The 24418-nt window shown below is 41.1% G+C and overlaps 1 protein-coding gene across 1 annotated transcript in view; it reads left to right on the top strand.

Annotated features, from left to right (window-relative positions):
* The window catches only part of myo10 (myosin X), a 90849-nt gene that overhangs the window by 41765 nt on the left and 24666 nt on the right, over positions 1–24418 (top strand). Inside the window, 21 exon segments of the mRNA XM_055021838.1 lie at positions 4836–5023; positions 15064–15198; positions 15286–15290; positions 15293–15409; positions 15744–15757; positions 16017–16101; positions 16185–16288; positions 16664–16721; positions 16724–16792; positions 17010–17087; positions 17090–17127; positions 17667–17813; positions 17988–18088; positions 18465–18531; positions 18732–18803; positions 18805–18825; positions 19249–19317; positions 19460–19542; positions 19630–19738; positions 20261–20314; positions 20316–20342. Coding sequence (XP_054877813.1) covers positions 4836–5023; positions 15064–15198; positions 15286–15290; positions 15293–15409; positions 15744–15757; positions 16017–16101; positions 16185–16288; positions 16664–16721; positions 16724–16792; positions 17010–17087; positions 17090–17127; positions 17667–17813; positions 17988–18088; positions 18465–18531; positions 18732–18803; positions 18805–18825; positions 19249–19317; positions 19460–19542; positions 19630–19738; positions 20261–20314; positions 20316–20342 — 1641 coding nt within the window.

Here is a 24418-nt window from a genome sequence, read left to right as displayed (position 1 = left end):
GCAGAATTTTAATGTGTTGCCGTTCAGTAAACTTGTTTTATGATCTGCTGAGAGGTTCATGTTATCAGGAAACCTGTGAAAACCAGAGAAGAAATCCATCCATGTCCCCGGAGCCGCCCGTCACATCCGTCAGCGTCGACAGCGCTTTAAATGTAACAACTGTAGGAATGTCTGCGGTAACTTCACCGTGTTCCTCATGAAGCCCCCGTCCGCTTTGTCTTTCTGTCAGTCAGGTTTTCCTCCTCCATCTGGTCCTCATTTCCCTCTCTGGCTCGATCCGGCTCACGCAGATCTGATGTTTGATGAATCTGCAGCTCCGTCTGCAGCGACTGATATAAACACAGAGCCGCTCTACGGTCACATCCATTCATCTGATCCCTTATGAAAAGAGAAGCCAGTGTTTCTCTGGGTCGCCTGACCGCATCTCTCCATTTATCAGTGTCACTGCTGGATTAAACATAAAACACGAAACTGAGATTTTTCTTAGTAAAACATTGTTCAAAACCCAGAGACTTAACCGAGTTTGACAAGCTGGATGAAAGTGAAGAGAAATTTAAGATTCATCCTCCATCAGCATTAAACAAACCATCAGACCTGCAGCTGAAGTGTTTCACTGCAGCCATCATCGGTTTAATTTACACGGCAGCCATTTTAGATCTAGTGTTTGGCGTTCGTAAGGAATGTCCAGATCACACGTTATTAGAATAACCAACTTAAATGCAGATGATAAAGAACATAACATAATGAGAAGATAAAAATTACAAGAAAATTGTTTGCAAAAGTAAAAAGAAAAACATGTTTGCAAACCAGCTCAGCTTTAAACTTTAGATTAATTTGTGGATGAAACTTGTGAAGTTGTTCAGACTTAAACACAAACTTCAAACACTTCACAGTGTTTATGTGTCTGGAGGCGGGACAGTTTGTCTCAACGTCAGAAACACGTCCAACTTTAACAAGAGGATCGAAACTTCCTAGTTTTATCTGTTTGGCTGAGAGTCATGGAGCCATCAGGGGGGAAGGTTTCTGTCCAGTTAAAGTTGCAGTTAATGAGAGGAACTGGAACCAAGTCGGACCCACATGAGGGTCCAACCGGCGGTAACTCGTCCTGTTAAGGTCAGACCGAAGCTTCCTGCTGCGGCGAACGCTCAGTCTGAACACAGAGGCTTCATGGCTGCATGTTGAACCAAACTTCCCTGAAATGTTTCCTGGTGGATTCAGGTTCAGGGAAGCAGATTATCAGATTATCTGTTATCTGTTCGTCCTGGTTCAACGACTCGGTTCAACATCACAGTTAAAGCAGCATTTAAAAATGTCACTCGATCAGGGCTGAACGCTGTAGCAGCAGTTTGTTCAACAGCGAGATTCACTGTGAGAAACAATCAGCTTGTAAAAATAACAGCCAGTTTGTTTATTCAGCAAACTTTCCTGTAGTTGTAACTTCTATAATGAATCTGACAATATCTGCCTAAATATTGTCAGATTTTTCTTTTTTTTTTTTCTTTTTACAAAAACTTTAAAAAGCAAAATTATACAATAGAAAACTAAATTTGAACCTTTTTCAGACGCTCCTTTAAAATCAGGTCTGATTTTCCTTCTGGTCATTTCAGTTTTATTTCTCTGAGGCTGTTAAAGTCGGTATTAACAGCCGAGTCAGGGAGCAGGTGTGAAGTGATATTGATTCATAAAAACCAACGATGCTGCTGCTGTTTGCTGGTATCAACATGCATCTCTCTTTGATTGGGTAGCTTGTTAAAATTATCCTCCTGTGGATAATAATGCACAATTTATTCATCATTCATAATCCTGTGGACACCAAGCTTTGATTTTAAACTCTTATCATTTCAATCAAACTGTGAATCAGATCCAGAATGTAAACACCAACAATGATCACGTCTAATTACCAGATATTTCTTTGCTAATTACTACCAAAGATGATTTGTTAGTAATTATTTGCTATAATATTTGCTCAGAGACTCCGCCCCTCAGAGACCAACTGTCACCTGTTTCTACTTCCTGCAGAGGAAACGAGGCCCTGCTTTGTCCCTTTAACTCTGTCACCTGAGTCGCCCGCTGTGTTTGCATGCAGTTCTGCCTGAGTTATGATCCATTATGTGTCGTGTAGGCCTCCACCCGCTGTCTGGGCTCTTGTTTGTCATGTAAATACTTCAGCTCAACGTTCATTCCAGCGAATTTGCATCTGGGCTGAATGCAGGTCAGTCGGCCACGATGGAGGCGTTCCCCCTCAGAGCAGAGCCGGACGAATTCTGGCTTCATGTTCACTCATAAATAGTTTTCATTTCAAAACGAGGAAATAAAAAGGCATAAAAATTAAACCCCTGCTGTTTTACACACGGCTTATGAAACTAAGTGTTTTTAAGATTTACTGTGAAAGGAATGAAGCAATACAGGAAGAAAAACAATGAATATGTTCAGATTCTCCAATTCAGACTATTATAGCAATGTTAGTGTGAGATGGCAGACTGATAGATACACTGATATAAATATAAAACTCAGTTTAAATGAGTAACACAGGTGAAGTTTAGACTGCTTTGTTTCTTATTTTCATTATAAAACGAACTTTCAGGGTGACAGGCTCAAAATAATACTCTGAAAGTTCATGGCAACATTGTTTTCCTTCTGCAATAAAATAAACATTTTTCTCATAGTTTTCTCATACAGTTTCAGTAAATAATCCTTTAGAGAAAGAAAAAAATGTAATAATTGTGTCTCAAGTTCAATTAACCTTTAAATACTGAAGATGTGACGTTCGCTTGAAATGCTGCTTTATAATAAAAGGTAAAAACAAACTGCATTCAGGTAAAACTCAGCCTTGCTAAGGAAACATTAGTTTATGAAGCTAAAAAACAGAATAAAACTGATGCAGCTGCAGAAAAACAGAGCAGATAGAATCTGCTTTGTAGACGAGATCTATTTGCTCCGGCAGAGTTTCAGCATGTTGTCATCTGTCAGGATGAAATATGGTCACAATGTCTGAAGTCAGGAATTAATATCTAGAAATGTTTGAGTTAAGATTTTAGGAGTTAGCAACCAGCAGGCTGCAATTAGCAACAGAACCAGATGATCTAGACTGTGACCACCAGGTGAGAGACAGACTCACAAACCTGAAGAAGTTAAAACCCCACAGTCAGTTGAAACATTCACCTGAAAGCTCATTTTTATTTCTGAAGGTAGGTGGAGTTTGCCCTGTGAAGCTTTTGGAGCGGTTTCGTTTTTCTCTTCTCTCCTTCCTACTTCCTCTGGAAGGTTTCCTCCACCGTGCCTCAGCAGCAGCTCCAGCAGCAGCAGGTCCATTCATCCTGCGTCTGCTGGGGGGTTTCTCTGCTGCTGGTGCCTCACCAGTCGTGGGTGGATGCATGCAAAGTTTAGTCTGTATCTGTTAAACAGGCACCACGCACACAGAAGCTGCTGCTCCTGTCCTGAGGAAACCTTGAAGTGTTTCCAGTCAGATCTTCCTGGAATAGTTTGCACCATAAAAACCAGAACAAAGCAGTTTGATCTCATAAGAGGACGACTCAGGAAGAATGCTCTCTGAAGGTCTGACTCCATTAAAGGAATGAAATATTTATACTGAGCAGAAAACCTGTGTCTCTGGGTGTGTAAGCTAATGGCCAATGTTAACAGCTAACAGCTCAGTCTGTTTCTGTTTTTCTCAGACGGTTTCAGGTGTCAGAACGTCGAGCTGTTTGAGATGTTCAAAATGTCCCACCTGCTTTTCCTGCAGAATGGGTTTCTTCTTATTCTTCTTGCTCTTCTCCTTGAGGCATCGATCGATTGACTCTCCCTGCCTTAACCTGTTGTTGTGGGAACAGTGTGCACTCACTGCTTTAATGAGATTTTCACTTTCAGTCCGGGTTGCATCAGAGAAAACATCCTAAATCCGATCAGAACAGAAACGAGTAAAATGTCCCTGTTAACAATAACAAGATAGAAACACGGTTTACTTGGAGAAAACTCACCAGTTTCAGCTTATATCAGTGTTTTTATGATAAATATGTCAAACATTTTTGATATTCTGCTACTGTAAGCGTCCACCTCCAGGGTTTAACTCCATCCAACTTCACCAGCTTCTCTTTCCCAGATGAAGAGAAGCAATAATTGAATTTCAGACTCAGGTTTCCACTGCAGACACGTCTCCCTCATGGTTTCTGCCAGATTTTCTCTGTTTTTAGTGTCTGACCCGACTTGAGCAGCGTCTTCCACATGTCTGACGTTTCTATTCTTAGCACTCTGCCATTCTGACCAGATTATGGAGTGAACAGCTCATGCGTGTCCTTTCTGCTGCGTTTGGTCTTCATGCTGTTTTCTTGTGATGTTCTCCTAGAAACAAGCAAAGTCTTCTCAGAACAGCTGCTTCTGGTTGGGCTGGATCTGCTGCTGCAGCGTTTCAGAGCCGTTTTCTCCCAGACGCATGCACATGTTTGCTTTTTTTATTTCTCTTAGTCACCACCGCAGCACCGAAGCTGCAGCCAAGACATATTTTGGCATCACAAGCTTCTATTTCAGCAGTTTGGTTCGTTTTGCTTTGAACTCTGAAATGTGACGCTGGTTTGGAGCAATCTGCTGCTGCAGAGGTTTGGGAAAAAGAAAAGCAAAAGGTCACAAACATTTGAATGTTGGTCGCTTTGTGCAGGACCTCAGAGTTTTTAGCTTTATGTTTTCATATGCTGGGAAAGCATGGAGCAATCCTTCCTCCATCTTCACAGTAACACAAACATTTTTAAAAACTTTTGTAAATTTCCACACCATGATTTCCAGTTGTTCCTCAGCTGCATGTTGCCTGTCTTCACCGTTCCTCTCTTGTTGCGGCTCCTCAGACGTACATCGGCTCCATCCTGGCCGCGGTGAACCCGTACCAGCCGCTGCCCGGCCTGTACGACCGGCCCGCCATCGAGCTCTACAGCCGCCACCACCTCGGTGAAATCTCTCCACACATCTTCGCTGTGGCCAACGACTGCTACCGCTCGCTGTGGAGGAGGCAGCAGAACCAGTGCGTCCTGATCAGGTGGGTCATCCGGGTCTTTTTCCACCGAATCGCCGATACTCAGAAAAACAAATGCATAAAAGCTGAGATCGCTCTGGATTGTTTAATTGGAACCTAAACAAAATTGTCACATAAAGACGGTTGCAAAGTCGGCCTTCTATCATCAGCAAACATTTCCAGGATTAGAGGACTAGAGAAACTCATCCATGTTTTTATCTTTATTCACATTGAGTACTGCAATAGAGACTTCACAGGTCTGCCTAAAAAATCCAGAATGCTGCTGCAATGTTCTGACTAAAACCAGGAAGATGGAGCACACCACCCAGTTCTTCACTGAGAGAATAGACCTTAAACTGCTGCTGGTAGTTTATAAATCGCTGAACGGATTAAAAATCTGCTGCTGTTGGATCAAAACTTACAGAAAACTGCAAAACACTGATGAAAATATTTGATATTCATAATTATTTCGATGACTGCCTGATGTTTTATGGCATCTGACCTGCCTTGTTGCTGAAACCTGCTACGCAAATAAACGTAACTTGATCTGAACGAGGATAAATCTGCTAAGTTTTAGTAAAATTGCCCCTTCAGATTTTTTTTTTTTTACAGAAATAAAACTTTTCTCCACCAAACCACCTGGCATCTCTAACAGCTGGACTGGCAGCTCGCTCTCAGTCCAGCTGTGTGGTCTCTTCTACGCCAACTTTCAGTAAAAATTGCAAACACCTGTAATTTTCCCAAACTACGTATGATTATATAAAAGTGTGCATAAAACCAGCCTGTGGTGTCGTAAGCCTGTCCCTCCACCAGACGTTTGTCCTTTTGGTGGGAGGAAGTCGGTGCGTCGGCTGCAGCCGCTGTGGGTGACTGCAGATGATTTATTTCAGCTTGTTTGGGCGAGTAAGTCGTGTTATTGTCGGTCTTTTTGGCTGGACCTGAAACGCTGGAGACGCTTGGTGAGCCTCAGCCTTTTAGCTGGAGGCGACAGTCCAGCAGTTTTCTGACAATTAGCCGCCGTTGAGTTGAAAGCCGGCCGTTTCATCGGATAATCAGACACATGTGGGCCTTTAAAATCAACCTAAACACGTTTTACAACCTATAAAGTTAACGGCTGCTTCAGTTTCTGCGTAGCAAATTAATAAAATACTCACACAAAAACAGACAAAATAACTTAAATTGAAAGTTTGTTGTTTATTTTTAGAAATAGCAGCTCTACAGAACAATTCAATAAATATGAATATTATAAAAAATTCTGTTTACTTTATAGATTAAACATAAATGGATGTTTGAGCGACTTTGTTTCTGTTAAATATGGTGATTTTCCACTTAATGAAAAGAGAACATTGAAAACTACAACAAACCAGCAATTAATTACTTTAATTACAGAAACGTAGTCTTAATGAAAAGTTTAATATGTCAAAAGGTTCAAAAAGTTATTTTAATCTGACAAACAAGACTCAACTGGATGTTTAATCTAACTTATTAAATATGATTCCAAAAGCAATTTATGAAAAATAAAAATATTAGTATATATGTAAACAAGATAAATTTCTAAAAGAAAATTTAAATAATGAAATAAATAACTACTTCATTATCAAAACATTTAAACAAATGCATTTAAAAACTTAAAACAGTTTTTTTCACACAAAATGGTAAAAGGATGTTTTCTAATATGTTTATTACAGAAATAACCATTTGTAGGAAATTATCAGCATCACATTTAACTGCTTAATGTTTTTAATAGTTTTGATTGTCACAAACATTGAGGTTTATCGTTGATGAACGCAGCGTCTCAGATCGAAGATGTAATCAAAAGGAACCATGAAGAACTTCATTAAACCCAGTGGAGGTGTTTTTATGTTTAGGTCTTTGTAAATGAAGAACTCAGTGCAGTGAATAAAATATGTATTTTAATGGATAGTTTGCACTCAGTTTGCTTTGACCTGATAAACCCAGTAGAGTTTCTGTCCTGCGTTGCTGTGAGTGAGACGCTCTGAAAGCCGCGTGCCGCCGCATGCAGTCTCTTCTCACCTCGGTCGGCTGCGGGTGTATTTTGCCTCTGTCCTTCTGTTAAGGGAGCAGAAAGGCCTTTTGTGTGGCAGGATGTCGGTCAGTGGGAGGAATATGCGCCGTGGCGCAGCAGAGCAGGCGTAAACACAAACATGTCCCACTGCTGCACAAAGCTGCGTTTCTGTCTGCAGATCTGCTTTGTGTTCCTTCACGTCTTGCTGATTCCTCTGACTTTTATTGCTACAACAAAGCTTCTGCTTTTCAGGAAGGAAATCATTATTTCCTATGGATTTAACACGTTTTAGACTCATTTTAGAGGCCTGGAGTTTATAAATCTATTAGTGCACCACAGAATGTGACCTGAAGAGGAAGAAAAGAGTTTGGTTGTGTTTCTGTTCCATGACAGCAGAGCGGTGAGGTCGGCCTAGAAGGAGAAACCACAGACCACAGTCGTGACCTTTTACTGTAGTTTCAGCTAAAACACAACCTGGTGGTTTACTGTCTGCTGAAACAGAGTAAATGTCACACTGAGCTTTCTGACGCACGCACTGTAAACTCTTCACCGAACCTTCAGTCCAGTTACTTCAGTGTGAAATGTTTTAAATGTTGAATATTTAAATGTTTTATACATGGATCTTTTAATAACTAATTTTCTATATTGACAACTTTTCTTTCGAAAAATATTTCTATGATGTCCTTTAACAAAAATAATGTGAAGGAACTGAAGTGGGCCAAAGACGGAGCCCTGGAGAACTCCACAGACACCTGACAACTCAGTTTTTATATCAATTACCAATAATAACAAACAGCTGACACACTTTTCTGGGAAAGAGGTTGAAAATGTTTATATAATTTTGTAAATCAGATAAATTGAACCATATGTGGAGTCAATAACTTAAACAAATCATCCTCAAATGCCTGCTGGTGGATGGATGGATGGATGGATGGATGGATGGATGGATGGATGGATGGATGGATGATGGATGGATGGATGGTGGATGGATGGATGGATGGATGGATGGATGGATGGATGGATGGATGGATGGATGGATGGATGGATGGATGTGGATGGATGATGGATGGATGGATGGATGGATGGATGGATGGATGGATGGATGGATGGATGATGGATGGATGGATGGATGGATGGATGGATGGATGGATGGATGGATGGATGGATGGATGGATGGATGGATGGATGGATGGATTCTGTTTTGTTTTTCAGTTTCAGGTCTGTTGAATTTCATCCTGATGGGAGAAAACAGAGAAACTTTCTGTAGTTTCAGTTGGTCTGTAAATGATGGATGTGTGAAGCTGAGAATAATTGCAGGGCGGAGCAGAAACCAGCCTGAGGGTTTCTGCCTGGCAAGGAGGTCCGACTTCTGACTGAATCTGTGGAGGATTTAACTAGGCTCCTCACAGCAGCTGGCAGTTAGAGAGCAGCATAAGGTTCATGGTTTAAACAGTGATTATAAAATAAAGACACAGAGAGAACACAGCCATATCGATGCAGATGTGGAATGCAAAGTTGTAAAAAACAAGAAAACTTAAAGTTAAATTCAACACAGGTTTTGTAAAAACTAACTAGAAAAAAACAAAAGAACTCATTATGTAAACAAACAATTTTTGAATGGGAAAAGTAAATGCAAATATAGTTTCCAAAAAGTTGGTTCTGCTGGTTGTTCTGCTGGTTGGTTCCGCTGGAGATCACTACTGTCCTGCTTTAGCAACATGTGAAGTGTTACTGTGCCGCTTGGATCGCGACCCGAACCCTCGTGGGTTTGCTGTTGCTTTTACTTTTAACAGTTTCTGTTAAAGTCATTTGAACAGAGTTCTGCACAGCTGCTCCAGAACCCGAACCGGTTCCGGTGATCACTAACTCTCAAAAACATGTCTGCTGACGGCGGGCCAGGAAAATCCGGAGCGGACCCCCCATAAACCGTGGAACATGCCGGGGCCCCCCTTACACAGAGGAAGAGGAGCCGTAAATCTGCAAGCTGGCACTTTGAGCCGAGGCAGGAAGCCTTCCCTTCGGATTTAGGGATTGTTGGTAATCAGATCCAGGCGACTGAAACAGGAGCTGGTGTAAAAGAAGAAGAGGAGGAGGATGTAGAAACCAGCTCTTACATGAGACCATCTGCTCATTAAAGCTGAATGCCAGTCTGCGTTTCCACTAATTGCGGTACCTACCTGCAACCAACCACATTGCTTTAATGCACAAGTCCTGGGGAGATTTTATTGCACACTTAAGCAAAAAGCCGCTCTCAACACAAAATTTCTTGGAAATCCTTCAAAAAATCACTGAGCACAGCAGAGGCAATTTTTGGGGGCTAATTGAGCAACAACAGCAGATTGAGACTCTAAGGTACAGTTTTACAGCAACAGGTCCTGTGTTAGCATCTCTCTGTTGGCTCAGCTGGAAGAAGCATTTTGAACTCAGCTTTACTTCCTGTTTGGCCTCCAGAATTTTAAAAACTTGAAAGTCTAAGTTTGGAGGTAAGGTGGCATTTTGACAGGCCTGGTTCTGGTAAGTCAGGTGGACAATAATTTTGAAACAACCTAAACAGACTGTGGCCACCCTTTCAATAAAATAGCTAACGTGTTTCCTCAGTAAATACTTTGGCACTGAAGAGTGGTGTGGTACCGCTTAGTTACTGTGTGCAGCTGATCAGAAAAGATTCTTTTTGAGTCGGTCAGTTCTGCTCACCAGCTGATTTCTTTAACACTTTAAACACAGAGCAACACAGAAACTTTATCACTTCACTTGAAAAGTGACGTCCTGTTCTTTATTGCCCAGAATTTGTATTTCCTGCTGGGTTTGAGATCGTCAGAACCGAGTTCAGAACCGTTCCGTCTGAAACGAATCGGCAGCAGGAATTTCCCTGAGTGAAGCTCAGTTTTGCTAAAGCTCTTTGCAAAACATTCTTAAGATTAAAACGACATGGATGAAAGTCAATCTGCGCTGACATATGTACGCCGGATATGCAAACTGTAAGGGATAATTCCTCACCATGTGTTCATTGTTGCTAATTATTTGAAAACACAGACAGCCGGACCTCTGCAGGGTTCATTAAATCCTCAAACAGGTTTTGCTTACAGTCTATTAGAAAGCATCAGGATTTTATTTATTTTTAATAAGAGAAACATCCTGAATTCTCATTTTAATAAGATCTAAGCCGACAGCCTCCAGTGCAGAGCTGCATGGCTGTTAACCTGCGCAGTCATCAGATCCAGACCCGGCACTTTGTCCTGACCTCTTGACCCCAGAGGTGGACCGTGAGGTCAACGCAATAGTCTCGATCCTGGTTAATTAGTCAGGCATCTGGGTCAGGAAAGCCCAGCAGCAAACCTCTGTGAACACATGCCTGAGAGCTTTCCTCCGGGATCTGCTGAGATTCTGTTTTGCCTCGTTTCCACCGAGAGTCACAAGTTAACTGTGACTAAAGGAAGGAATGGATCAGAACAAAGGAGGCGTGCAAAACAGCCGTCCCACCGTGTTGGTTTAGGTGCAACACGAGGCGGACGGAGCATTTTTGTCACGCATTCATAACTTCTTCAAACAAGTTTAACCTCACAGTAAGAATGAAGTTTTTATGCTGCTGTGTCCTTGCTGTTTTAAAGACAGTTGTGCAAGTTCACTTTCTACAAGAATTTGCTCAACATTCATTTCCATAATCTAATTGTGTCAGCAGTTATACATTCTGAGCCAAATCCAAACTCCCAGGTTATTAAAAAAGGTTTAAGATAGAAACCTCCATAAAGGCCTTAAACTCCGTCCTGCTTTATGGCATCATCCATCACATAATAATAGCTTTAGTGTCTTTTACTTGGAATCTAATTTACATCTGATTCACTTTTCTTTGCTCACAAAGGTTGCATTAATAATGCAGACTCCCAAAGTGAACTTCTCAAATGTTTGTTGTTTGGAATAAAGTTCAGCTGCTGTCAGACACTTGATTCATTAAGATGAAACCTTTATGGAAAACATTCAATTATTCTCTACCAAAATGTCTCCACTAAACTGCCCAGTCAGGATTTACAGAAAATATTTGTTTTTGAAGAATGACTGTTACTCTAAAACTGGAAGAAGTCAAATGTAAACAAAAACGGGACAAATTGATCATTTGCAAAATATTAATAATTGTTGTAGATTAAATTGTTTTCTGTCATATATAAGAACTGGCGACTGTCAGTTTAATTGTGTATTTTATTTTATGGTTTATTTTGTTTAAAATAAAAGTTGTTTGATTATTTTTATGCCAATATGTTTTTGGAAATTAAGCAATAAATACAGCTAATTGGCCAACATTAGCTGTTCTCTGAGAAGACCTAATAATTTATTCAGAAGTAAATAAAAAGACTCATCAATCTAAATGCCTTCCTGTTGAATCAAACTTTATACCAGAGCCAGACCAGGCGCTTTGTTCCTGTGGCGTTTTGGAAGCTGCTGTTGGGTTACCAATGGTTGTGAAGGTACGCGAAGGCCTGTTGTGAAGGTCTTTGTGAGCTGAATGCAGCTTGTTGTGGGACAGGAAGCCAGCTGAGGTTCAGCCTCTTCCACTCTTTAGGTCTTGGCTCTGTGTGTAAACAGTTTCTGTTTGTGTTTTGTTGCCTGCGTCTGAGCAACCAGGAAGTTGCTCCCTAAATCCGAACAGAGGTCGGATGCAGCCCGCCTCCCGCAGAGGGGCAAAGCGGGCTTTAGCTGTGCATGCAAGAAGTAATTTAATCTTAATCTTCTTGTTGCCTAACAAGCTGGTGTTTTATCTCAGTAAGATCGTTTCACTGTTTTCTTGTAAAACACTTTTCTTTCCCTGAGCAGACGGTCGAATAACACCGATCTCACTTTCAGTCACGACTCGACTCAGTTTCTGAGAAACTCTTTCAGTGGACGCAGTCTGCAGCTCTGTGTTTGTACAAAGAGTCTGGGTGAGGTCCAGAGCTGTGCAGGCACTTTGTCCAACATGCTGTTTGGTGGGTCTGAAGGCTCCCTCCTTCCTGCCACTGGGGGGTTTTTACCTTGGGTGGCAACAGTGTGTGGAGGTCCAGTGAATGGCACAAAGACTGCCTGCTGTTTAGGTGTGTGTGTGTGTGTGTACATGTGTGTGTTTGCAGCCAGAAGGCCCTTAAATGGGTCACCTTTACGGACCTCTGTTACAACCGACGTCCCAATAGTCTAAACTATTTACAAAAAACTAAACATGAAAACGTCAAACACTGTAAAAAAAATTCCACCTAACTTTGGTCATGTAATGTTGATTATCCTGCTGTTTGTGTAGCACTGTGCAAAAGTTGTAAATCAATTTCATATTGTCCTCCTATTTCTTGTTTTTGAGACACAAGAAAAACTGAGAAATCATCCAATGTCCAAAGGAAATCTCTGAAGACATTCAGAAATCTCAGTGATTACATCGTTTTAAAATAAAGTCGCAGGTCAGAGGTGCATTTTCTTTTTTTCAAACACTGTACAAGTATTTAAAAACAACAAATTTTCTAACAATATTTTACTGAATAGACTTTTTAAACAAAAGCTTTAAACGTGGCGTTAGAGAGCGATGAAAGTGACAGTTGTAGCTGTTGGGACGTTGCTGTGGGTCTTCCTGCTGCTTGGTGACCTAAAGCCTGGATGCCTGCTTACAGTCGTCTCCCATGCGTGTTTCCAAACCTCCGTCTGTCCTGTCATAACATCCCACCTCGCCTCAGGCTGCAGCCAGAAACCCTGAGTGTTTATTTCATCCTCGGTCCTGTTCTCCATCAGGACCGTAACCTTTTCCTGATCCACAGCTAACAGGTGAAAGTTCAGCTTCATTTTTAAACCTAAAGTCTTGAAGATTGCTCAGGGGCCGTCAGGAATGAGCGCTCGCTGAGACTGCTGGAGTTGTTTGCTTGGCTGCTGCAGTTCTCTCTGTTCCTGCTCCATAAGGCTGTTAGAAATGTCTGCTCTGCTCTATCTGTACCCATTTGTCTCCTGTAGGAACGAGCGTCATGGAGTGTAATAACACCAGTTAACCCAACGCACATGTTGGACAACATGCAAACACCACAACCTGCAGATTACAGCAGTTCTCACCACTTTAATAGGGAATACTTCTCTACTGACTGGATCTAACGTTACACATTGTTCAGACATAAAGTATAATTCACATTTTTAACAGCACTTGCCACCACATCCCTCAGTCCTTTCAGCTTGCCCAATTTTTATTGATATGACTCCTTTGAATACAAAACACTTCATAAAACGTTTTTTAAAAATTCACAGAGAAGAAGAGAAAATGTAATCTAACAAAAAGCGTCTAAAAACGTTACCGTCGGTTTTAGAAAAGATCGATGGAGCCGTCGATAAGTTTTTACGCTTGCTTGAGGCGGTTCATGGCTTTCCCAAAGAAGATGACACGTTAAACTGAAATGTCATTCCTCCGGTTCAGAGGAGAGAGCTCTCCGTTTTTCTGAGATGTTTCCATGCTAGCTTGCAAACTTACTTCCTGTTTATTACAGCTACATATAGCATCAACATAGACATAGTGCTTCAGCTTCTGGTCACACATTTAGAATAAAGTTTGATTTGGTCCAAACTTGCAGATGGAAACAAACCAATTTTCTTTTTTCCATCTTTTTTTTTTTTTTGCGACATTTTAAAGGTTTACTCAGAATTTGCAAAACAACTGGATGGAAATTAAGCTAATGACTGTTAGCTTCTTCTAGCTACACATATTAACACAGCTGAGTATCATCAGCATAGCAGTGAACATATTTACTGTTTGTTATTTATAGAGAAATAAGGAATTAAAACTGAACTAAATGTCTGTAAATATAAATACCTTTTGGAAATGTTTTCATAAGTTCTTTTTTCTGCAGCTTCCCTCTTTACTGACACCTTTAAAGTTCCCACTTTATCTTTTATAAGGATCTACCCAACCATTATCCAAAGGGGCAGATAAGTCACACTTACTGGAAAAAGTTGTTTACGAACTTGAAGGAAGCACCCATTTGAACATAGCTTTAATTTAAAGTCAGCGGCTTAAAGGCAGAATTTCTCTCAATAAAGGAGATGAAGGAATAAATGTGCAAACATTTATTCTGCAGTTTCGGCCCGGTTGATCCGGAGCGCCACAGAGAGCCAGGTTAGGCGGTTTGTTCATCCGTGGCGCTCTGCAGTTGTAGCATCTGAGTCGTCGTCACTTCATCTTCTCTGGTGGGAGATTTCTCTCCTTACTCAAAGTTTCAATGTGCCTGCTTTGTTTTAAATGAAAACAAGGTTGTTGTTTTTTATAAGAGCAGATTGAAGACAGCCAGCAGGGTGTCGCCTTTGTCGTAGAACTGACTTGTGTCCGCTCAGTAAGTGTTTAACTGGGAGTGACACGCTGCACCAGTGATTACAGACCAGTCCAACGTGTCTGACTGGATGGTTGGACATGCAAAAATCATAGTAATCAACGCAGTGAAAGGAGAGTAGCTGTTTTAACTGCCAGCTTAGTGTAACACACAGTTTATGGCTTTTGTTTGTTACAGCCTGAAATGGTGATGAATATATCAGATTTTGTCCTTTTAACCGTTGCAATACAAAAAACAAGTTTTCATTCTGCAAGTTTCAGTGCAGCTCTTAGAATCCAAAGAAACGTTTTGGGTCTCAGCAGCAAAATGAAGGTAGTTATGTAGCTTTTTTTCTTGTCAAATAAAATTGACAGGCAGATTCTGATATTTTCTGAAGATGTTAAATGTAAACAAGTGTCAGCATGATGGATGTTGGCAGGTGGGAAGCATTATGGCGCCACCTGGAGGCTGGTAATGCAACAAATAAAGATTTTTATAAAAGTTATTTTAAAAAAATCTAATCGACCACAGTTGATTTTGTCCAAGTTTAGGGTTGTGCTTCATAAACATATATTTGCAGTGACGGTTTGTACTAATAACTTTTCCACCTGAGATCAAAAAAATAAGCAATGACCCAGGAAAACATCAGACAAATCCCCTGCAGCTGACTGGAAATGATGTTTTCTATTTCCATTCTAGCAGGTTGAATAGCCATAAACTAGAAATCTTGTTTTTGTCCCCAGTGGAGAAAGTGGAGCTGGTAAAACCGAAAGCACCAAGCTGATTTTGAGGTTTCTGTCCGCCATGAGCCAACACTCGCTGGAGGTTTCCTGCAGAGACAAAACGTCGCACGTGGAGGAGGCACTGCTGGAGAGCAGGTCGTTATCCGGCTAAGGCTAACTCTCCCAGCTTCCCAGTTCACTTCACCTTCTACCTGACGACTTAACGACTCCCTCTCTCATCAGCCCCATCATGAGGCCTTCGGAAACGCCAAGACCGTCTACAACAACAACTCGAGCCGCTTCGGGAAGTTCGTCCAGCTGCATTTCAGTCAGAAGGGAAACATCCAGGGAGGAAGAATAGTTGACTGTATCCTTTCAAACGCTCTCAGGGTTAGACGGACAGAAACTCATTTCCTCTTTTTATACCTGGAAAAGGTTTGGGAGAATTTAAAGTAGGAAGTGGTTTAATTAGAAAAGGTTTCCTCCAGATTTCTGTTGAAAGTTAAATGGTTTTATATTTTTAAAATCAGTTTTTAAACCTTAATTTATGGTTTGCAGCCAGACTGTGACTGATAGATGATTAGTATTGTCAAGGTTATTGTCTTTGTCTGGGAATTCATATCTGACATTTTGATGAATTTTGTAACTCTACTGAGATATTTGACTGTTGTGTACCTTAACTGATTCTTTTCTGATGAAAGATCTGCTAGAAAAAGTAAGTGCTTATGATTCTTCCAAGCCTCAACGTCTGCTAAAGTGTAGCACTGATGTTTAAGTCTTCATGCTCTGAAAGCCGATTAAAGCAACAACCGGAGCTCAAGTGACGTTAAACATTAAAACTTGGACTGAGAAAATATCACAAAAACTTCTCATCTGTCTGGAAATCTTAGTCATCTCTGCAATCAGTTTTGATTTTAAAAGCATAAACCAACGGCTGATGATGATCTGACTCATATTGATCTTTGTCCTCTCAGAATCGAGTTGTTCGGCAGAACCCAGGAGAGAGAAACTATCACATTTTTTACGCCATATTATCAGGAGCCAACAACCAGCAAAGAGGTGAGTTTCTTTGGGTTTTGGCATCGCTGTTTAACATTTTATTTTGTGACGGAGGATCAGATTGTTTCTCTTTGTTTCTGCAGAGGCGTTCGGGTTGACGCGTCCTGAAAGCTACCACTACCTGAGACAGTCCAACTGCACGGAGGACAAGACAATCAACGACAGCGGCACCTTTCAGGACGTTCTGGTACCAACAGTCTCTGAGCAAACATTCAGTCAAACCTAAACTACACCTGAACTTCTAGTTGGTCTGATTAGAAAAGTCTCAAATCTTCAACATTAGGAAGATTGCTGTTACTTTAAGGGTGGTTTAAATATAATTGATTTTTTGTCTGCATGTTTTATTCTAATTTAATTTCAGTGTATATGTATACTGCTTGTCCTTTTTTGTTCTTATCAATGTTTAATAAGTTATTCATAAACTTACACCAGTGAAAACCTCAAAACTGAGAACATATTGACTGTAAATAATGCAAATGACACAAAGAAATACGACCAGTTTATTTAGTAACTCAGCAGCAGGTTTTCATGCCCAGGTTTTTTGTATCTTTGTGGTTTTCAGAGCGCGATGCGAACCATGCAGTTCACAGAGGAGAACATCAGGGAGGTCCTGCGCCTCCTGGCGGGATTCTCCATGCAGGAAACATCGAGTTCATGACGGCTGGAGGCGCTCAGGTCGCCTCAAAATCAGGTCGGAAAATTCATCCCCACCTTCCTCACTGCCTTCATGTTGCCTTTTTCTCTCCCAGCTCCTCTCTGTGCTGACAGAAAAAAATCCTGCATCTTAATTATATCTGGTAGTTTTTAATTGTTGTGAAAATCTATGATGAATAACGAATGTTTGAAATCTTTCCAGAGTTTCTGTTGGTATTAGTGAAAGCGGCGGGTTTTGTTGTTTTCTTCTGCAGCTCTGAGTTGGACGTCTGAACTTTTGGGCCTGAACTCAGATCAGCTGGCAGAAGTCCTGACTCACCGCTCCATGATCCTCAGGGGGAGGAGATCTCCACGCCTCTAACAGTCGAACAGGTCAGAGGTCAAGGCATGTAGGATGAAATATGGAGAAAATGCATTTATTTTATTTTAAACAAAAGTTCTGAGGTGGTCCTGACAAAGTCCAGCAAGTGATGAAGCTCAATAACAATAAAAAACTTTTAGTTGTAACAAACTAGATTAGTTACCATAACTACATAATACAGACATTACAATGTTAACACTACAAACCTATTGAAGCTCTGATTCAGAGACAAGTCAATGTTTATTCAGCTCAACAGAAATTCAACTTGTTGTTTTTAAACAGGAACAATGAGCACACTCATTCAGTTATTACAGGTATAAACTACTGAACCTCCAGAGTCACATAAACACAGTTACAAACTCGGCCTTTTATCACTAAAACTAACAAATAGGAGCACATCAGCTCAGCCTTAAAGCCGTCCAGTGCTGTTTTCTTTTAAACTTACAGAAAAGTCCTTAAGTTTCATCAGCTTCAGTTCTGCTCATTTCTGCCTGAGTGAATCTTACTGTAAATCTTTAATCTGTTTCCTAATAACAATCTGTTTTTGAAGGCGGTGGACTCCAGGGACTCCATGGCCATGGCACTTTATTCTCAGTGTTTCAACTGGATCATTCACAAGCTGAACCACCGGATCCGGGGCAAGGAGGACTTCAAGTCCATCAGCATCCTGGACATTTTTGGATTTGAGAACTTTGAGGTTTGCAGTTTCTTTATCTGTGATGTGTGAGATCAACAACACTTTCATTACACAATCTTGTAATTCTGTTCATAATGTTCCTGCATTAATTGTGTATTTAGTGTTGGATTGATGTAGAAACCTCAGGAATGTCTTGCTGTTCATAATTTTAGTGTTCTGGTTTGCTCCCCTCAGGTTAACCGCTTTGAGCAGTTCAACATCAACTATGCAAACGAGAAGCTTCAGGAATATTTCAATAAGCACATTTTCTCCCTGGAGCAACTTGAATACAACAAGTAGGTGATGATGCTCCGTTTTTTCCTCCACGTTTCGTTCTTTTCTGCCGTTTCAGCTCTGGGTTGAAACGGAAACAAGGGAAATAGACGATGGAAAAACATTTTAAAATATTTCAGATTTTCCTTCTGTTCCACATTTTAAAAAAATATAAAACTGGCTGTTCTAAAAGTAAATTAAACAATGCATTTGTATGGGAACCTCAGGTCTAGAATTTTAAGTTTTAATGGAGATATTTTGTTTGGGACACACAGAGACTCGGTCGTGTCTCAAGCGATAAAGTCGCAGTTTTACATTCACTTCTTGGGTTTTATAAACAGCTGTTGGGACCTGCAGACAAATTCAACAGTCTGACGTAGTTTTCTGTTGTTTCTGCAGAGAGGGCCTGGTTTGGGTCGACATCAACTGGATGGACAATGGAGAGTGTCTGGATTTGATCGAGAAGGTATGCAGATCATTTCTTACTCCAAACAGGATCATTTTTAAAGCTTGTAAGTGAAGCACAGACAATTTTACATCAGATTTAAATGACACATGTGGAGTAATGAGCCAAATCAAGATTATTTTGGTCATAAACATGTATTTAATATTAGCTGTAAACTCTGCAGGAACAGTTTGAATGTGAAATGTTTCATTTGTTCTTAGAAACTGGGTCTCCTGGCGCTGATGAACGAGGAGAGTCACTTCCCCAAAGCCACAGACGACACCTTACTGGAGAAAACTCCACAGCCAGCACTCGGTCGGTCTCCAGCATCCTCCTCTCGCTTTTAGTGTACAGCCATGTTGTATTCATGCAAGATGCACACATTGTCAGCAGGTTATTGTAAGAATAAATTATAAAGTCTAAATCTCATTTTTACATATTTATCTCACCTGAATGTAATGTTCTCCTGTCTTTCCCATTTAAAAAACAGGCTAATTTATGTTGTTCAGTAGCTTTGCGTGGTCAATATCAATTTTATTTGTATGGAATGTTAAAAAAAAAAAACAGCTTCATAATTTATCCAAATAGTAAAAATTAGACTTTAAATTTTAATAAAATTAGCTCTGATTTAACACTAGATCAATGTAGAAAGGGTAAATTATATATCCTGAATGTCTAGTTTGACTTTGTGAAAGTTATTACCTCAGAATAATAATTGACATTTTCTTTCTTCTACAGAAAAATCCATTTTATGTGAAACCTCGTGTTGCTGTGCACCTATTTGGAGTCAGACATTATGCAGGAGAGGTAACCGCCTCACAGCTGAGCCTCGGATATTTTTACTGTTTGTCTTTTTATTGAGATCTGAAAATTGTGAGGAGAAAAAAGTTTCTTCTCTGTTTTGCTTTGCTCCTGTAAAACCGCGCTGCCCCCTTGTGGCTGTTTCCAGGTGGTGTATGACGTGAGGGGGATGCTGGAGAAGAACAGAGACACTTTCAGGGACGACATCCTCAACATGCTGAGAGAAAGCAGGTCGGCTGGATGGTTTGGAAGTGATGAAAAATGTTTTTGACCTTTATCGCCTGTTTGGCATTCCTGACTCCGCCCTTTGTTTGCCAGGTTGGATTTTGTCTATGATCTGTTTGAACACGTATTGAGCCGAAACAAGCAGGACACGCTGAAGAGCAGCACCAAGCACAGACGGCCCACCGTCAGCTCCCAGTTCAAGGCAAGTCAAACTGGGAGCAAACAGCAGATGAGCTTTAATGTACTAGATAGAATATTCTCTATACTACAATGTAGTATAAGCAGAATATAGAATAGAATTCTGTACTTTCTACAGAATAGTATTATTCTATATGCTATAGTATTTTCTACTACTTGTATTCTCTAGTAGTATAGTAGATAGTACATATACTATCTACTATATTATTTTACATGTCATAGTATTCTCCACTGCTAGACATACATATACAGAATAATAGTATGTAGTAATAGTGTAGATATAGTTATCGATAGATATATAGAGATATATATATATAGCTATATATATATATATATATATATATATATATATATATGTGGAAAGTATTACTTTCCATAGTAGCATGCATACATATATGTCTGCATCTTCTTTTTGAGTTTTGTTATTATATTGCGGTACTGAAGTTACGTCAATAAAAGAGCAAATTAAAGTGGAATCTGTTGAGCAAAGATAGAAGTAAAAATAAGAGTGTTCATGTTTCTCCAGGACTCTTTGCACTCTCTGATGGCCACCCTGAGCACGTCCAACCCGTACTTCATCCCGCTGCATCAAACCAAACACACACAAGGTGAGTCCCTGTTTGCGGGTCAAGGTCACAGTGCTGACAGTCTGTGTGAACTGGTTGTCATTTAATCGTTAAACAGTCCCCCCTCCACGAGGTAGACGGGGGAGAAAAAATGTCTGGTCTGCTTTGATGACCTTTAGCCCCAGGTTTCCTAGCAACAGGCTCTGGCAGTGAAGCATGCCAGAGCCTGTTCACAGCTGAAATACAGAAATGGTTTTGGGATATTCCACCTGTACTGTGGTAATTGTTTCTGACTGGGAGGCTGCTGTGAAGGGGATGGACTGAGCAAATTCACATTTTGCACATTTTGAAAGTCCATGCTGGTTCTGAACCCAAGTTCTTAAAATGAAAACTCCAGGCTGTTTTTGGCCACAGTTAAAAACAGATGTGTTTTCTTAAGCAGAAAACACATCTATTCGCACATCTATTTGTCGTGCAAATAGATGTGCACGGACAAACAGATGTGATGTCACTGATGACATCACAGGCTGTTACTTCGAAAGTTCTTGAATAGAAACCACTTAGGCTGGGGCAGCATTGCTATCATGGCACGGAAATCACGACACAGACGGCGGTCCTCTGAAGCGTATCGGCGCAAGAGGCGCGCAAACTCACCAAAGCCCGTGGGCAGAAGAGGCGCCATCATGCCTCCTCTGTACGCAAACGGTTGAGGTAGGTTTGTGTCAGTTTCCCTCGTAAAGCATGTAGCATGCACTGTTTTCTTTGTTTATTTTGATTCTCTGTAAAACAAGGAAAGTGGCTTGGCCTTTTCCACTGCTCAGCAGTGGAAAAGGGCACTGGGGACTTTTTCAGGGACTTTTCCGGCTGCAGCCAGGGACAGGTCTCAGTAGTAGTCCTGAATGAATGTGATGTCACTGATGACATCACCAGCTTGTGAATTCAAAATTTCTTGAATAAAAGGCTACTTAGCTTAGCCGTAGCATTGCTACAATGGCACGTAGAGTACGACGTAGACGGCGAACCTCCAACGCGCCTCGACGTAGGAGAGGTCGCAAGGCTATCAAAGTCCGTAGCCGGAAGAGGCGCCAAAATGCCTCTTCTGTCTGCCGACGTGGGAGACCATGCTGTCACTAGTTACTCTCGTTCAACTTGTAGCATGCGCTTTTTCCTTTTTTCCGTTTTTTTTTTTTTATTTGGCACTGATATGCAGTGACATGGCTGTTCACCTGCACCATAGGTGAACAGCCATGTCATGTTTGGTGTGGATCATCCGTCTCAGAGCTGAGACAGATGTGGATGTTCTGAGTTGGAGCCATCTTGGTGAAAGCCAGATTTGTTCATCTCAAACAGACAAATCTTTGGCCAAAGTTCGGTCAGGTTGGTCACACTTCACGTCAAATAGGCTTAATTACGTCAGTCAAAGTCAAAATGGATGTGATGTCATTGATGACATCACAGACTGTTACTTCAAAAATTCTTGAATGAAAGACAACATAGCTTAGCGTAGCATTGCTACAATGATACGTAAATCACGACACAGACGGCGGTCCTCTGAGGCCCACCGGCGCAAGAGAGCCCGCAAACAAACCAAAGCTCGTGGCCTGAAGAGGCGCCACAATGCCTCCTCTGTCCGCAGACGCTTGAAGTAGGTTTGTTGTTACTTGCTCTCGTTCAGCATGTAGCACGCGCTTTTCAGCTGAAAAGTGTTCCCTTTGTCTTTCTCTTTATTTCTTCCTTGTCAAACAATCAGTCGATCAGTGATTCTCTAATCCAGTCCTCCAGGATTCTTGCCCTGGAGGACTGGGCAAGATTCCCAGGTTTCTGTAAACCTTCAAGGATCTTAGCTTCCTCAGGACGTCCAGTCTGCGTCTCCAGTCTGTTGTCCAGATGAACACCAGCAGGAGTCTCTCCAAGACCTTGTGGGTGTCAAGAGAGGAGAATGATGAACTGAATCAGTTGAAGAATGTGCTCAGCTCATTGGCTCTGTCCAGACTTCTGATCCTCCTTTTGCTTGAAGCCTGTGTCGTCTTCAATCCTGGCCTGATCTCTGATCCAGTTTCTCTGACAGGATCAGAGATCTGCAGTTTGTTCTCCAGCTTCTTCCCCTATTTGACTTTGAGCTGCTTCTGTTTACTCCCTTGCTTCAATAACTCCCTTGTTCCATAAAGGTTCTTTTTTCTTGTTTAACAGGACATTTGGGTCACTGGTGATCCAGGGTTTCTGGTGGGAATGGTGCTGTCCACACACATTGACTCACTCAGTCATGACATTGATGTAATCTCCATTTGGCTGGCAAAGGAAAATCCAATTTGTTGCTTCAAAACAACCGTCCTGAAGATTGTGATTTTGGTCTTGATTTTCTGGTGAGCAAACCAGTCAAGGTTATTGGGGTTTATCACCATGAACTGTAGGATTAAATCACAGATTTAAGAATAATGCTGGTCCAAAACAAGAAACAACACAAATGTGTTTTCCTTTCAGTTTCTTTGCAAAGCAGTAACATGCGGTACAAACTGGTCACACTCTTTTCACTTTAAATTTTTATGAAAAAGGAAGAGACACAGACAAAGTATGACATCATCAGTGATGGAGTGATGTCATTGATGACATCACAGGCTGTGACATCAAAAGTCCTTGAATAAAGGACCACTTAGCTTAGCGGAGCATTGCTACAATGGCACGTAGAGCACGACGCAGACGGCGCTCATCGCCGTCCTCGTCCTCTGAGGACGAGAACCCTCAGAGACGTAGGAGAGGTCGTAAGAATCGCAAATTCCGCGTCTGGAAGAGGCGGCAAAACGTCTCCTCCGGACGTAGACGAGGGCGGCATGTTTGCCATCACTAGTCACTCTCGTTGAACATGTAGCAAGCACGTAAAAGCCCAAAAAAATTAATAAAAAATAAGAAACATCATCAAGCAGTTTGTGGTGAGTGAGTGACTGGTTACTCACGACAGACTCAAAAGTAACCAGTCACTCACTCACTCACTCACTCACTCACTCACTCACTCACTCACTCACTCACTCACTCACTCACTCACTCACTCACTCACTCACTCACTCACTCACTCACTCACTCACTCACACAGACTGCTTGATGAGGTTTTTTATTTCTTATTCATTTTTTTGGGCTTTTATGTGCATGTAAAATCCTAACCTTTAACCTTTAACCTGATACATGAGCAAAAGTTTCACTTTCAATGATTTAGAACTCAGGTGTGATGTCATCACCAAGCGTTAGCTTGGATGTGATGTCATCAATGGCATCAAAGGCTGACCCAATAAAGTAAACAAAACCATCTCCACCAGAACAGTGAGATGCTTCCTTAATAACAAACCAGTGAGCCACATGAACTGTGCAGTGAGAGACACTGCAAAGGAAACTAGATGTGATAATGTTACCGCTCACATTAGACTCTCACTGAAAAAGTAATGGAAGAATTAGATTAAATTTTTGACAAAATTCTTAAAATTAAAATAACTTGCAAATTCCTAAAATAAGAACATTATGATGGAAAAGCAATTGAAATAATTGGGCTTTGCATAAAACCCAATTATGCAAAGCACGTCACCTTTCACTTTGAAACGTCTATGGGGTGATGTCATTGGTGACATCACATCCATGTCTTCACAATTTACTAAATGTGGTGTCACCGTTTCTGATGTCATTGATGACATCACAAGCTCTTATTTAAAAAAAATGCTTGAATAAAAAAAAACACTTAGCTTAGCATCATTGCTAAGCTACCATGGCACGTAGACGACGACGACGACGACGCTCCTCCTACCGACGTAGGAGGAGGCGATACTACAGGCGTAGGCGGCGCAGAAGCAGCTATCGCCGTAGACGTAGGAGGTATCGCCGACGTCGTTATTACTAGTCGCTCAAGTTGACCATGTAGCAAGCAGTTTCAAAAAGCACAAAAAAAAAATAGAAAGAAAAGGAAAAAATGATGATTAAAGACTCCTGTCCATCCTGCACACATCAGTAAGACTCCAACTATTAACGTGGCTAAGACCAAAGAGCTGCCAACGACACCACTGACTGAATTTCCACAAGGCTGGGAAGGGCTTCGGGGAAATTGCAAAGCAGCTTAGTGAAGCTAAACATGTTAATCT

This window comes from Poeciliopsis prolifica, unplaced genomic scaffold (assembly GCF_027474105.1).
Source record: "Poeciliopsis prolifica strain line A6 unplaced genomic scaffold, Auburn_PproV2 SCAFFOLD079, whole genome shotgun sequence".
Taxonomy (NCBI): Eukaryota; Metazoa; Chordata; class Actinopteri; order Cyprinodontiformes; family Poeciliidae; genus Poeciliopsis; species Poeciliopsis prolifica.
Note: the sequence above shows the minus strand (reverse complement) of the source record. Positions and strands in the feature narration are given on the sequence as shown.